This window comes from Arachis stenosperma, chromosome 4 (assembly GCF_014773155.1).
Source record: "Arachis stenosperma cultivar V10309 chromosome 4, arast.V10309.gnm1.PFL2, whole genome shotgun sequence".
Taxonomy (NCBI): domain Eukaryota; kingdom Viridiplantae; phylum Streptophyta; class Magnoliopsida; order Fabales; family Fabaceae; genus Arachis; species Arachis stenosperma.
In genome coordinates, this window is record NC_080380.1 from 142463998 (window position 1) to 142480760 (window position 16763).

At 29.1% G+C, this 16763-nt stretch overlaps 2 protein-coding genes across 2 annotated transcripts; one reads left to right on the forward strand and one right to left on the reverse strand.

The window, feature by feature from the left end:
* Nucleotides 1-523: 523 nt before the first annotated feature.
* LOC130975757 (protein MAIN-LIKE 2-like) lies at nt 524-1272 on the reverse strand. The gene is made up of 2 exons (XM_057900497.1): nt 805-1272; nt 524-580 (listed from the first exon to the last, which is right to left on the reverse strand). The coding sequence occupies exons 1-2, from the start codon at nt 1270-1272 to the stop codon at nt 524-526; spliced, it is 525 nt and encodes a 174-aa protein (XP_057756480.1).
* Nucleotides 1273-12919: 11647 nt separating this feature from the next.
* On the forward strand, nt 12920-16429 carry LOC130976495 (MDIS1-interacting receptor like kinase 2-like). Its single transcript, XM_057901368.1, has 2 exons — nt 12920-15830; nt 15917-16429. The coding sequence occupies exons 1-2, from the start codon at nt 13007-13009 to the stop codon at nt 16300-16302; spliced, it is 3210 nt and encodes a 1069-aa protein (XP_057757351.1). The 5' UTR covers nt 12920-13006; the 3' UTR covers nt 16303-16429.
* Nucleotides 16430-16763: the final 334 nt, after the last annotated feature.

Consider the following 16763-nt stretch of genomic DNA (forward strand, 5'->3'; position numbering starts at 1 on the left):
GGATGCTGAGCTGGATGCCGATGAATGACATCCGACAGCCTCAGGTATATCCCGTATGATCCAATATTCCAATGTACCAACTTCGGTATTCGGAATACGGGGTAAAGTCGACAATTAGTTGCAGACCCCGATCTCGCAGATGATTGTTGCGGTGGTTACCCCATTGTTGTATCCATTTGTCATGAATCCCACGCCAGTCATCGTGCTGTACTCCCCGAAGAGTATAACAATGCGTGTCAACTGTTATCGCTTGTGTTGCCAGAGGGGGGACTGTGCATATCTGTACTGGCGAACCACTCTGTCTGCAGGAAGCCATTCGACACACTCGAATGACACCAATGGCCCCACCGTGTCACAGACATCAAGGTGTGCGTGTAGTTCGGCAGGAATGATGATGCCGACATACGACCTCCAGACAAACTGTAAAATATTCTAATGGACATTAAATTATTAATAATATTGTAAATTATAACAGAAAACCTCAAAACCCATACTCACCTCTTCTATAAAGTCGATTACGTTCCTAATAGACGCCTGAGTCATAGACATCCATTTTCGGGTCTGTGGATGATAACTCCATCTACAACACAAAACATTATTCACATAGTTTGAATTACATCTTGCTAGTAAACCATAAATAACATACAAGTCAAATTCGAATAAAATAATGACGGTTACCTGCGTGCCACCGGTATCTCAGCCGGCGCAAGCTAGTGTCAGGGAATCGGTGCTAGCCACGGCATACGCTCCCATGCCCAAGCAAACAGCAAATCAAGTAGACCATCCATCTCCTTACAATCGTACCGTGATGCATGACACAGTGACCTGTAAAGGTGCACGAGACAAGCTAACCCAACTGTAATTGCCAATTTGATCAAAATTCTGGAGCAGTGGTAGATACTTTACATGGGCATATGTCGTCGACTTATCCGCGAAGAGGGTAGTAACCAGCAGACAGAAGATGTGACACCTAACATAGTGCATAACAGACTCCCATGTGTTCAAAGGTTGTGTGTCTCTAATATGAGAAATCCATGAAAGATTTATGTAGCTCTTGGATGAACTGCTCACTTGGGGTTCGCTGTCGAATATCACGAGGCTTTGGGTAACCAAGAAGTCGTGACTGCTATTGGTCCAACTTGTCACAACCTCTTCATCGATCGGTAAGCCGAATATGTGTAACACGTCCTCCAGTGTCACTGTAACCTTACTCACTGGCATTACAAACATATGTGTCTCTAGCCACCACCTTTCCACAAGAGCAGCTAGCATCGCAGAATGCCTTCTAATTACTCCAACTTTCGAGAGCTAGTAGAATCCAGTGGTTCGTAAGGCTTGGTCAACCTTCGGATGCCACGTTTTTGGCTGGTCAAGCTTATGGGGCAAAAAATTCCTATTAGCCTCGTAAAGTTCAACCACAAAAGGAATTAATTTAATAAATAGTAAAAAGAATAAATTAATAACTTCTTTTAACAAAAAATAAAATAAATAATAATTACAAAAATTTGAATTTCTTATTATTCACATTTATATTTTTTATTAGTTTCACTATAACATATAATTATATATTATTGGCTAGCAAAATATATATTTATAATCCTAATACTGATGTTGAAACAAAAATAAAAATAAAAAACCACATAAAATTCAAATTTTTTTGTCTAAATTTTTTTTATTATTTTTCAATTTAATCATCAAACTTTACATAACATAACATACAATAACCACAATATTATATATAAAAAAATGTCTTATTTATTAATTTAAAAATTAACAAAAATATCATATTCTAATAAAGAATAAAAAAATAATATTCTTTAATTTTAATAATTATTAAAAATATAAAATATCATATTCTAATAATATATATATATATATATATATATATATATATATAGCATAAGATTAATTTCGAAAAAAATTATTAATTATATTATTTATTTATATTAATATTTAACAGTACATTTAGAATAGTATTATCTAAATAAATAATAACAAACTATTAAATTAATATTAACCAAGTAAATACTAATAAATTAATAAAAAATAACAAACTTACATAATTAGGATATCTCAAATAATTGATAACATGATCTTCAGGAGACGTATAATTACGCACCATTTTAAATATTCTAATTTCACTCTCAACCTTAAAACTAATTCAAAACCCTAAACCCCAATAAATGAAATTCCAAGCCCCCATCATTCTCAACAATGGAATGAAACGAAACTCCAGCCCCACCACTCTCAACAATGGAATGAAAGGAAGCTCCAGTCCCACCACTATTTTATACACCTGCAGCACCAACCCTCAACCCTCACCATAAATGAAGCATGTTCCCAGAGTGGGGCCTGTCTCTTGCATAGAGATATGGGGCAATATGTATGTTGCATGTTGTTGCATGGTTGACACGTGGCGGAGCGCTACTAACATGCAGCTTGCGTGCTGCTTGGATGGCTGACACGTGCCGTAGCATGGTTAACACGCCATTTGTGTGCTGCTTGGATGAAGACACGTAGCCTTTGCGTGTTTAGAGCCACTGATCAATGCACCTTGGCTTGATGAGCTGAGAATGTATGGCGTATGATGATAGTGAAGAGGAACAAAAATGATATGCAGCCCAACCCCACTCCTCATCCACTTTTATACACTAGGAGTGGGTCTAAAGCCATAAATGTCATATGTTCTCAGAGCAAGGTTGCCTCTTGCATGTAGATAGCAGGCCACACGTTACCTGCGTGTTGTTGCATTGTCGACACGTCAACACGGAACATGCGTGTTGAACAACACATAACCTGCATGTTGGACTGTGTTTCTGATATTTTCACACTTCTGTAAAATACCCCAAATACCAATATTTAAAAAATACCATTTTTTTCATATCTAAAATAATTTCTGCATTTTTAAAGTTCTATTTATTTTAATGTTGAAACTTGAAAATGTAGAAAGGCGAAGGTAGAAAGTTCTCCATTGGCCTTACTTTTTTAAAGTTTACTTTTAATTAGTATCTATATATACAAATATGTAAATAAATACAAAAAAATACAAAAGACTTAATATTTATATTAGTATTTTAAATTGATATTTGAATTTTCAATTTATTCAATTTAGTTTCTAAAATTAACATCCACGACTCACATTAGTCTATCGAATATTTTTCGTAAACGGCGTGCTAATTGATGCCATGTGTTAAAATAAAGTTTAATCACATGTAATGAAGTGATAATATATCAGTTAGTGATATATAGTATATCAATGTGAACGATAGTGTCATGATTATGAATTCTTGTTTGCTGATGCGATTTGGTGGATCTGAATGGATAGAAATAATGATATTTTTTATTCAGGTGATTCTTGGAGTATTGATAAGATGTGTATGCTTATCCGCCATCCAATTTGTTTCACTCGACTTTTGTAACTGTTCCACATGATATCGAATCGAGCTTGTATCAAGATCTCAAATATCGGGGAGCAGATACGACTCCTACAAAAACGAGTGGATTCGACTCGAGAATCACTTAACAAATGTCGAAATGACTTGCGTTGAAGTTAATAGTGACAAATTTATGTTGAGTAAAGTAAAGTAAATGAATAAACAAATAGAGAGAATTTTAAATTACTGAACATAGAATTAAAATGTAAAGAAAAATTAACGAAACAAAAGAAAAAACTGAAAAGGAAAGATGAATTAAACAAACGGTGAATTCTATGATGTAGAAAGAAAGATTCTTCTACATGTGTATGTTTGTGTTGTCAAAAAGGTAGTGTGACAAGTGTTTGGAAAGAGAGTAATTGAAGAGACAAGATTTAACATGTTGCAAGTAAAATATAGTGTATTTTGTCTTATATAACATGTAAATGATGTATTAATTAAATAGGCTAATTATATTTATGTTAATTAATTACTAACGATAATATTGGACCTTGTATGATTTTTTTTATTTTTAGACTTTTTGAATGTACGCTCTCTCTCTAAATATTAACTTTACACACAAAAATTTATTAATATTTATTTATTTTAATATATTTCTTTTTTTTATGACTTAGATATATTCAGTTTCACAAATATAAAAATATATTTACATATTTTAACCAACAAAAAAAATATAACTTTACGTATTTACATACATTTAAATTAACGGTAATATTATATATAATTAATTTAAATATTATATCAATATATCTGTCAATATTACTCTGGGAACATATAGTTATTTATAAAAAAATATTATTCAAACACCACATATTCTTGACATCTTATAAAAATAGTTTGTTATTAATTATTTATATTTTTTTTCTTAATTAATAAAACAAAAAAAATTTATATTTAATTGTTTAAAAAATATTAAGGTCAAAATAGTATTTGTAATACTGCCATTTTATGGTGCAGAAAGAGAGAATATATATTTGGGAGAGTTGATTTTTTTTAAGAATGAAAATTGTAATAAGAAATTTTGCTTTTTGTTATAAAGGGAAATTAAAAATAAATTTAATTTTAATGTAGTGTTAGTATAAAATAATTTTATATTTACATCTAATGACGTAACACTACATTAACAAAAATAATTACTTTTTATAAACGGTGTGAATTGTCATCTAAAAGACCAAATATAATTACACGACTATGTAAAACACATTTTATACTGTCAATACATCAAAATTAAACTCACTAAAAATGTGCACCCAAAATTTGTATAACACTAGACATATAGGAAAACATGATAGACACCAAGAAAAATATAAGAAACATAGTTATTTTTGGTATTATGTAGACGATATCTTGTTATTTTGTTTGCATTAAAATATCTATTTACAGTTGTCTATAAAAATAATTAAAAAAATTCAATACTAAAAAAAGAAAAATCTTTTAATAATTAATATTTCAAAAAAAATTGTCTAAAAAATTAAATTCTTCAAGTTATTATTGGAATATTTTAGATGGAACTTATTATTTATAATTAAATTATTAATTTTTTACAATGAATAAACTATATTATTGAGTGAATATTTAATATTTATTATTTTATTAAACGAAAAAATATGTCTGAACAGATTTAACAAAATTATATAATTAGTTTCTCTTTGAGGACTTAAAAGTGTGTTGAAGAAAGATGATAATTTTTCTAATATATATTATACATTCATTAATTTAATTTAAAATAAATATTAATAAATTTTTGTGTGTAAAAATTAATTTTTCAGATGATATTTATTATGTAAATAAAAATAATTAATTAAATTTTTTTTTTAAGTAACATGAGTTGGAAGAAAAATTATTAACTTAGATAAAAAATTAATGAAAAAGAAAAATTCAATTAATTATTTTTCTTTCGACACATGTTACTTGAAAAAGAAAATTCAATTAATTATTTTTATTTACATAATAAATATCATTTGAAAAATTAATTTTACACACAAAAATTTATTAATATTTATTTTAAATTAAATTAATAAATGTATAATATATATTAGAAAAATTATAATCTTTAACACACTTTTATGCCCTCAAAGAGAAACTAATCATATAATTTTGTTAAATCTGTTCAGGCGACATACTTTTTTCGTTTAATAAAATAATAAATATTAAATATTCACTCAATAACATAGTTTATTCATGGTAAAAAATTAATAATTTAATTATAAATAATAGATTGCATCTAAAATATTCCAATAATAACTTGAAGTATTTAATTTTTTTAGATAATTTTTTTGAAATATTAATTATTAAAAGATTTTTCTTTTTTTAGTATTTGAAAATTTTTTTTAATTATTTTTTATAAACAACTGTAAATAGATATTTTAATGTAAACAAAATAATAAGATATCGTCTACATAATACCGAAAATTAACTATGTTTTCTTATATTTTTCTTGGTGTTTACCATATTTTTCTATAAGTTTGGTGTTATGAGTCACCAAAAAAAAAATGTCTGGTGTTATACAAATTTTAGGTGCACATATTTCTAGTGAGTTTAATTTTGAGGTATTGACAGTGTAAAATGTGTTTTACACAGTCGTGTAATTATATTTGGTCTTTTAGATGACAATAAACACTGTCTATAAAAACTAATTATTTTTGTTAATGTAGTGTTACGTCATTAGATATAAATATAAAATTATTTTATACTAACACTATATTAAAATTAAATTTATTTTTAATTTTCCTTTATAACAAAAAGCAAAATTTCTTATTACAATTTTCATTCTTAAAAAAAAATCAACTCTCCCAAAATATATATTCTCTCTTTCTGCACCATAAAAATGGCATTATTACAAATGCTATTTTGACATCAATATTTTTTAAATAATTAAATATAAATTTTTTTGTTTTATTAATTAAAAAAATTTAAATATATAAATAATTAATAACAAACTATTTTTATAAGATGTCAAAAATATGTGGTGTTTGAATAATATTTTTTTATAAATATCTATATGTATCCAGAGTAATATTGACAGATATATTGATATAATATTTAAATTAAATATATATAAATATTACTGTTAATTTAAATGTATGTAAATACGTAAAGTTATATATTTTTTGTTGGTTAAAATATGTAAATACATTTTTATATTTGTGAAACTGAATATATCTAAGTCATCAAAAAAGAAAAAATGTATATCTTAAAACAAATAAATATTAATAAATTTTTGTGTGTAAAGTTAATATTTTTGGAGAGATAAAGCATACATTCAAAAAGTCCAAAAATAAAAAAATAATACAAGGTCTAATATTATCTTTAATAATTAATTAACATAAATATAATTAGCCTATTTAATCAATATATTATTTACATGTTACATAAGACAAAATACACTACATTTTACTTGCAACATATCAAATCTTGTCTCTTTAATTACTCTCTTTCTAAACACTTGTCACACTATCCTTTTGACAACACAAACATACACATGTAGAAGAATCTTTCTTTCTACATCATAGAATTCACCTAAACACTAACAAATCGAAATTAAGTAATTGACTTTTTAACACTCACATGCACTTGTGCTTCATGTTCTTCCGTTGCATCACTAAAACTGGAAATTTTTATAGAATTTTGTGTGAATGTGAAGTGTTTTTAATTGAAGTCCCAGAATTTTTCTGAGTTTCTACTATTTATAAACCATGGAGAGAGACTTACCATGGAGCATGTTGTTCACTATCTTACTTCTTTCTTTTTTTCGGCCATAACCTTACCTTAACCATGAAGAATCTTGACTCCTAAGTTTTGACACTCATATCTTCCTTGATCTTTAAGTCCCACGTTTCTTCAACTTGCTCCTCAAAATTTGTACCAATATTTTTCACTCAGGTTGAAGGTAAATAACAAGCCTTGATACCCAAGGAAAGACAATAACTACCTTTTGAGTTTGACGCTCTTTGTCTATTTTTACTTCTGTAGTCGAAACACTACTATCGTAGTCGAAACAATTGCCAGTCGAAATACCCTAAAAAAAATCTATTTTTTGTACCAACTCAACTTATAAATTTACCCAAAATTTGAGTGTTCAAAATAAATTGGTGTCTCTCTTATTTTTAGTAGTTGGATATTCTTAAAAAGATCATCTTATTGGATTTATTGTTATTTTACTTTATTTTGAAAATCTTGACAAGGTGTCGAATTAAATTTGTATCAAGATTTCAATCTGCGGAGCAGATACGATTCCTCTTAAATGAGGAAACTAATGGACCCGAGATTTACTAAGTGTATGTAGCGAATGATTACTCGTGTATGAAATATTTTATATAAATTGGATCAAATAATGTAAATAATAATAAATAGAAATACAAGAAAATAAATGAAGTTTTAAATAAATAAAAAAGTAAATTTGGGATTGAAAGAAATCAAAATATTTGAAGAAAAGAAAACAAACTAAAAATAAATTAAAAGTTGACTTCAGATACTCACGTGTATTTACACTCTATGGTTCTCCTTGACATCAGTGTGATTTAGAATAAAAAATGTTATTTATTTATACATTAAAATTAATTACTAAAGTCAGTCACCATGTATTTATATATAAATACATGTATTATTTAATTTATTTTTAATATATATTTTATATTAGTAACTAATTTTGGTGACTAATTTTAGTATACATATAGCATAATCGCTTAAAATTTCTGCTATTTATAAATCACAATGATGGATTATAAAATACTTCTCTCTTTTTACGATTTAATTTTTTTCTTGAGTTCTTACCACCCACGATCTTACCTTAACTATTAAAGATTTTATTCTCCAAACTAGACACTTTACCTTTTTCTTTTTTTTTCTTTTTTTTTTTACTTTGGTCATAAGTATTTTTCCATATTTTTTATTTTATCATGTGTTAATGCATTGATTCACATGTTGATAAAGGCCTGACATACCATTTCTCGACTCATATCACATATAATGTGATCAACATTTTTAATCATGGTCGAAGTGTATTTATTTGTCAAAATTTTTGTATCAATATTTGATTTGGGCAAAATTCTAGTGGGAGTTGGCTGACTGGATGCACTAATAAATTTCTCATTAATGGTAAATTAAAGACTGAATTGTTTACTATTTAGAGGGATTTTATTCTTGTTTGCAAACAAGTGAAATTTGGTGTGAAACTAATTGTTTGAAAGCTTTTTTTTTTGTTAGAATTTAGAAGTAGTTTATAACAAAAATGTTTGGTAACTAAAGAGAATTAATAAAAAACAGTCATAATTTATTTTATTTAGTATTTATTAATTATTGTAACAATTAATAAATATTGAATAAGATAATTTATGACTATATTTTTTTTTCTCTAACATTACTGAATTCATAATAAACATGGAGATTTAATCAGAAATATAAAAAAGTCTTCCATTAAGATTGGATTTTGAAAGTAATTAGTCATCATTGTGACTCTGTAAAGTAATGGACCCAACCTTGGTTTAATTAGATGCTCTTATTAAACAAAAATCTTTAGGTCTTGTTTAGTACTTGGCAGTGTTTTTTTTCTTGTTTTGTTTTTTTTTTTTTACAATGACCAAAAATAAAATAAAAAAATCATCAATCAGTTTTAATTAACTAAAAGATTATGTACAAAAATTTTATAACATTAATTTGTTGCACATTACGCGAGTATAAATTTAATTTTTGAAAATTCCAAAAAATTTAACTTGAAAGTTACTGAAGAATAATATCGCATCAATAAATAATTAAACGAAGTATATAGAAAGAAGGCACCGAATTTGATGGTTTCAGAAGGCCAGAACGTTTAGACCATTAAATGGTTCCATAACAAAATATGTTTTTAAAATTTTTTAATAACTGTTAAATAATTTTTTTTAATTTTAATTATAAATTAATTTCATATATTTTTTAATTATAAAAATTATTTTTTATTTTATAAATTATTATTTTATCATTTATCTATTATGTTTATTAACAATAAAAAATAAAAACAATAACAAATTAGATCTTTCATTGATTGTAATAAACTTTTTGGCAATCCCAATCTATTAAAAGTTTATCTTTGATCCGTGGCATTCGTCCAGGGTTGTAAAAACGTGTTTCTTAGAAAATCAATCGATTGGACTTCAGGTTATCACAAAACAATCGATTGAACGATGACTAGAATATGAGCTTTTTATAATTCAATCGATTGTTTATATTACCCAATCGATTGTTATTTTTATAACCACCTGAAAGCTTGTTATTAGAGTGAAGAAAATGACCACTGCTGACATTTGGAGCCCCATCGAATGCAATTTTCCGCCGGTTCATGATTACTGTTGTTGGAAACTCATTTGATTGGGTTGCAGTGATTATCTTCTTATTATTGACTTTGTCACTATTTGGTACATCTATGACTTTTCTAAGAAGAAACTCATGGCAATTGTGTATGTGAATGCGTTGGTATAGTGTCTAACGTTTTTTGTTGTCACCACACAAGCAAGAAAAGTCTGATCTATGTCTTTATTAATCCAGGTGAAATAATAGATCTTGAGGAAGAGTTATTCACTGATCCTAGTAATGTATTAACATTGTTTCTTATGTCAGCTCTAAATCAATGGTAATTTTTCTGTTAAGGTTGAATCCAAGGATAATCTTAAAGTTGGTCCCTATGAGAAGCACTATATGTAAGTATGCACCTTTCTTTTATCTCTGTTCTTTTTATTATGAATTTATGAAACTGTCTCAAACTTAATTAATTCATGCCCTATCCATTATGGATAGATTTTCTGTTGGATGAAATTGGGAGCCAACCACAGCTAAAGACGTCCTCTGTCATCCATGAAGATTACTATATGGATAAATTGGACATAGCAAATAGTTTTTTCACAAGTAATTTCGAGAATGCAAAAATATCAACAGTGGTCATTTTCTTCACTTTAATAACAAGCTTTCAGGTGGTTATAAAAATAACTTCCGATTGAGTAATATAAACAATCGATTGAATTATAAAAAATTCACATTCTTGTCATCGTTCAATCGATTGGGTAATATGACCAATTGATTGATTTTTGTGAAAACCATACTACCTTACAATTTTCAATTGATTGTTGTGTGATAACCTGAAATCCAATCGATTGAGTTATGAGAAACCTGAAATTCAATCGATTGTTTTGTTAATCTAATCGATTGATTTTCTAAGAAATACGATTTCACATCCCTGGACGAATGTAACGGATCAAAGATAAACGTTTAATCGATTGGGATTTCCAAAAAGTTTATTACGATCAATAGAAGATCTAATTCATTATTATTTTTGTTTTTGATTGTTAATTGTTAATAAACATAATAGATGAATGATAAAATAATAATTTATAAAATAAAAAAAATTTATAATTAAATAAAATATATAAAATTAATTTGTAATTAAAATTAAAAAATGATTATTTAATAATTATTAAAAAATTTAAAAAATATATTTTGTTATAGGACCATTTAGGGTGTGTTTGGCAATCACGTTGAAAGAGAAAAAGCACGTTACAGCTTCTTGAACGCTTCTATTTTTTGTTTGGCTTAAGTTTTCTATCTATAAACGCAGAAGTGATTTTAGTTACAAAACCACGTTTACAAGAAGCAAGAATTTCTAGCTTCTGCGTTGCACTAACTGGCTTTTAGCCATTGACATTTAACTTTTATTTTTTTTACCAACTTTATCCTTTATACATATTATTATATTACTTATAAAATTCTTATTATTTCTCTTTACATGAGCTCTTTTTTTCTATTATTTATTATTTATATTTTTTACTAATTTTTATTTGACATTATATATTTTTATAATAGTAATTTTTATGCATTATATTTATTATTATCTTTTTATAATATAATTTATTGATCTCATTAGGTAAAATAAATTAAACAAAAAATTAACCATAAATAATAATAATAGTAAAAAATTATAGCGTACTAAAAAAGAGTACTAAAAATACTAAAAATATACTATATAAAAACATATATGAAAAAAATATAAAAAATTAAATATATATAAAAAAATAATATTATAATTTAATGTCATGCCCTTTTTAGTAATTATCTATCTAAAAGTGATTTTAACTAATATTATCCAAACAATATTTATTTTATCAAAATCAATTTTAGTATAGAGTTGCCAAACATAAATCATGTTAACACAAACTTACTTCTACCTAAAATCAATTTTATAAAATCACTTTTATTCAAACTCCAGTTTGTCCAACCACAATCCAAACACACACTTAATAGTCTAAACGTTATGGTCGAAGTCTTAACCTAGAAATAGGATGCGAGACATAGTAGCTAGTAGTACCAAAAGATATGGATTAAAAATAGAACTTCACAGTAGATTAAATTAAATGTCAAGAGAATGAAACAGCAAAAGTGAAATTAATAAGTCACGCAGTTGGTAGTTCACACTTCACAGTTTACACTTAATTGATTGAGAATGAAACACAAATCTGTACACCAAGAATCATCGATAATAATGTTACGCGGGAGCGGGAGTGACCATGTGGGTCCTACATTCATATACCGTGGGCTGTCGGTCAGAGAAGTTCATTCAAAACTCCACGCAAAACACCCTTTAAAAAAAACGTGAATATTGAAATAAGAAAAATATTATAGTACTTAGAGTATGAATGATTGGTCGTTATTTTTAAAAAATATTTTTTTAAATAATACTTTTTAAAATATCTTTTATAAAAATAAAAGAAATTGTATATTTAAATATTTTATATAAATTTATTTATTTATTAATTATATTTAAATAAAATAAGATAAAATTATTTTTTTATTTATTTATTAGATAGAAAACATTTTTTTTAAAAATTTTTTAAAAAAATATGTAAATTATAATTTTTCAAAAAAGATATTTTTTATTTTTTTAATATTTTTATTTTTATTTTTACTATTAAAAATTTATTAAACACACTAAAAAAATCTTTTTTTATTAAAAAAATATTTTTTTATAAATTTAATGATGCACAAACAAACACTAAAAGATGATGTTGACTTAAAAAAAATAAAAATTAATATTTAATTTAAAAAATATAAAAATAAATAATTTTTAAAAAATTAAAACTTTTATAAAAAATAAATTAAATAAAATTAGACAACAATTCATAAACACTATTAAATTGGCCTTGAAATAATTTCCCGTTATTCAAAAGTCCACACACATGACACACCTGCATGCTCTGGTTACTGTTGTTATTTTAAGCAACTAGAACATTCTTCTCGTAATCTTATGACGGAATTTTAATTTAAATGCTTAAAATAATAGAAAAATTGCTCATCTAAAAATGTCTTTTCAGGTGTGAAACCATATTAAACCATACCATAAATAAAAAGAATCTTGTACTTATATCTGTTTTATTTTTTATAATACAATAATGCACATGTAAAAAATAATGTATATAAATAAGTGCACGACCCGCATTTATACATGTATTGATTGATATCATTTTCTAGAGTGCACAGAACTGATGAATAATCATCACCAGCCACAACATACCATCCATTAATTCAATCCATACACAGAAGGTTGAACTATGTCGAGAAAATATCTCTTAATATTCCTGTTCTATGTCCTTGTGAAACTCTCTTGTGTGGCTTTAGCTGCAAGTGATAAGAAGAATGAAGAAGCAAATGCACTCTTAAAGTGGAAGACCACCCTTGATAACAAAAGCCAACTTATCTTGTCATCTTGGAACAACGGCACAAGTCCATGCAGATGGAAAGGAATTCAGTGTGACAAATCAAAGTCAATCACAACCATGAACATTGAAAATTTTGGACTCAAAGGTACACTCCACACTCTCACCTTCTCTTCGTTCCCAAACCTCCTCAGCATAAACATATACAACAACTTGTTCCATGGAACCATTCCCCCGCAGATTGGTAACTTGTCAAGAGTTAATCGATTGAACTTGTCCAAAAATTTCTTTGAAGGTTCCATTCCTAAAGAGATCTTCACCTTGACAAGTCTCCACGGGCTTGATCTTTTTGAGTGCCATCTAAGTGGTCAAATCCCTGAGTCTATAGGAAATTTGGCCAACTTAACATATCTAGATTTTGGAAACAACAATCTTTCTGGCCACATTCCTACCGGGATTGGCAAATTGGTCAACCTTGAGTATCTTTCTTTCATAGATAATTATCATCTTTCTGGTTCCATCCCAATGGAAATAGGAATGATGACAAACCTTCATACGATTGATTTCTCAAGCAACACTCTCTCTGGGGCTATCCCTCCTACCATTGGTAACTTGAGCAATTTGCAACAATTATACCTTTCTAATAACACACTCTCTGGGTCAACTCCACCCTCCATCTGGAACATGTCTAACTTGACCTTGTTATATCTTAATAGCAATAACCTTTCTGGAACCATCCCTGCTTCCATAGAAAACTTAGCCAACTTAGATTCCCTTGCACTTGATAACAATCACTTTTCTGGATCCATTCCTTCCACATTGGGAAACTTGACAAAGCTCTTCCAATTATACCTCGGCTTTAATAATTTTTCTGGACCAATTCCTGCCTCTATAGGTAATCTGATCAATTTGAATTACTTGAGCTTCCATACAAACAACCTCTATGGAACTGTCCCTGAAACAATTGGAAACTTGAAAGGCCTCAATATGCTAGAATTGGCCACCAACAAGTTTAATGGCACCCTTCCACAGGGCATTAATAACTTGACAAGTTTGAACACCCTTTCCGTGTCCAATAACAATTTCATTGGCCATTTGCCAACTCAAATCTGCTCAGGTGGATTACTCTCATACTTCAATGCTGAGAACAACCATTTTACTGGATCAGTGCCAAGAAGTTTGAAGAGTTGCTCTAACATTGCTAGACTCACATTACAGGGAAACCAGTTGGAAGGTGACATTGCAGAAATTTTCGGCATATATCCGAATTCAGTACATATTGATCTGAGTGATAACAAGTTTTATGGTCAGATTTCACCAAACTGGGGAAAGAGCCATAACCTTCAGAACTTGTACATGTCCAACAACAATATTTCTGGTGCTATACCACCACAAATTGTTGAGGCTACTAATCTGGGTAGGCTTCGCCTTTCTTCAAACCAACTGAATGGAAAGATTCCAAAGGAACTAGGGAATATGAAAAACTTGTTTGAACTCAGTATCAGTAACAATCATCTCTCAGGAAACATTCCACCAGAAATAGGATCATTGAAGAATCTGACAATCTTGCACCTAGCAGGAAATGAGGTTAGCGGCAACATACCAAGAGAAGTTATGCAGTTACCCAACTTGGTTGAATTGAACTTGAGCATCAACAGACTAGAGGGAAGCATCCCCTCTGGCATTGCCTCATTGAAACCTCTCTCTTCTCTTGATCTTAGCAACAATTTGTTGAATGGAACAATACCAAGGTGGCTTGGAGATCTGACGCAATTGAACTTCTTGAACCTCTCACACAATGATCTCTCTGGCAATATTCCATCCAGTTTTGATGGCATGTCAGCCTTGATTTCTGTCAACATATCACACAACCAGTTGGAAGGGCCACTTCCAAACAATCAAGCTTTTCTTAATGCTTCAATTTGGTCCTTGAAAAGTAACAAAGGCTTGTGTGCTAACAATGTCACCGGCTTGGAGCGATGCACAAAGAAGCATAGCCTGAAGATGATATTGTCTCTTATCTTTGGAGCTCTTGCTCTAGCACTTTGTGTGGTAGGTGTTTCAATGTATATTCTTTGCAGACGAGGCAGAAAGAGAGAAGATGAAGTTAAAGAAGTGCAATCAGAAGAGCACTTTTGCATATGGAGCCATGATGGGAAAATGGCATTTGAAACAATCATTGAAGCTACCAATAATTTTGATGACAAATATCTCATTGGAAATGGAGGGCAAGGATCTATTTACAAGGCTGAGTTGCCTTCAGGTATGGTTGTTGCAGTGAAGAAGCTTCATGAGAAGACTGCTATTGGGGAGGAGACATACAATTTGAAAGCATTTGAGAATGAAATCAAAGCATTGACAGAAATGAAGCACCGCAACATGATAAAGCTATATGGGTTTTGCCAACATTCACGGTTCTCATTTTTGGTTTATAAGTACTTGGAAGGTGGAAGCTTGGATCAAGTGCTAAGAGATGAAGCGGAAGCAAGTAAATTTGATTGGGGAAAGAGGGTGAATGCGATTAAAGGAGTTGCTAATGCTCTATCATATATGCATCATGATTGCATACCTCCTATACTTCATGGCGACATATCGAGCAAGAATGTCCTTTTGGATTCAGAATATGAAGCTCATGTCTCTGATTTTGGGACAGCTAAGTTTCTTAAGCCAGGTTCAAGTTGGACAACACTTGTAGTCACCTATGGATACGGAGCTCCTGGTAAGTTCATTTTCCCTTGCTTTCTATACCAAGAATGATCCATGTATTTCTTTATGCATAACTTGAAATTTTCAATTTGGTTATAGAGCTAGCTCAGACTATGGAAGTGACAGAGAAAAGTGATGTATATAGCTTTGGAGTGCTTTGTTTGGAGATCCTCATGGGAAAGCATCCAGGAGATTTGATCATCTCATTGTTGTCGCCAACAACAGCATCAATAACATACAATTTGTTATTGGTTGATGTCATGGATCAGAGTCCACCCCATCCTAAGAATTCAATTGTTGAGGAAATCATGTGGATCACAAAGTGGGCACTTGAGTGCTTGAGACAAAGTCCACAATCTCGACCAAGCATGCATCAGATTTCTAAAGAGCTTATGATGGGAAAGTCACCTTTAGCTAATCACCAGTTTCCTATGATCAGAATTGGGCAACTCATTGAAGAAGGATCGGGGAGTGCACTTACGTGATTGCTTCATTATGATCTAATGATTCATACTTCATATATATAGTCCACCTGTGGCTTAATTCTTAAGCTTGATTACTTTGAAAGCGTGCGTACCATTTATATATATGTACGAGTAAAAAGTTAATTTCTTTTGTTATGTTTTGTGCCAACCAATTACAAAAGGAGATAAGCTTGTTGAGTCATAATGCATGAATAGAAGTAGAGTAATCTCATTGTTATTGTTTCAATAAAGAGCAGAGAATAAAGAAGAAAAAATGATCTATTAATGAAGGGAAAGTATGAGGAGCCAATGGAATATTTATACAACGTGTACAATAAAAGTTTAGAGAGTATTAGAGATATAATCATTAGTGTTACCTTTTTTCATCAACTGAAGTTTTTGGGATGAGTGGTATCATGCATGGTATTAGAGTGTTAAATGCGAAAGGTCAAGAGTTCGACCCTTGTTTAAACTTCAAAGTT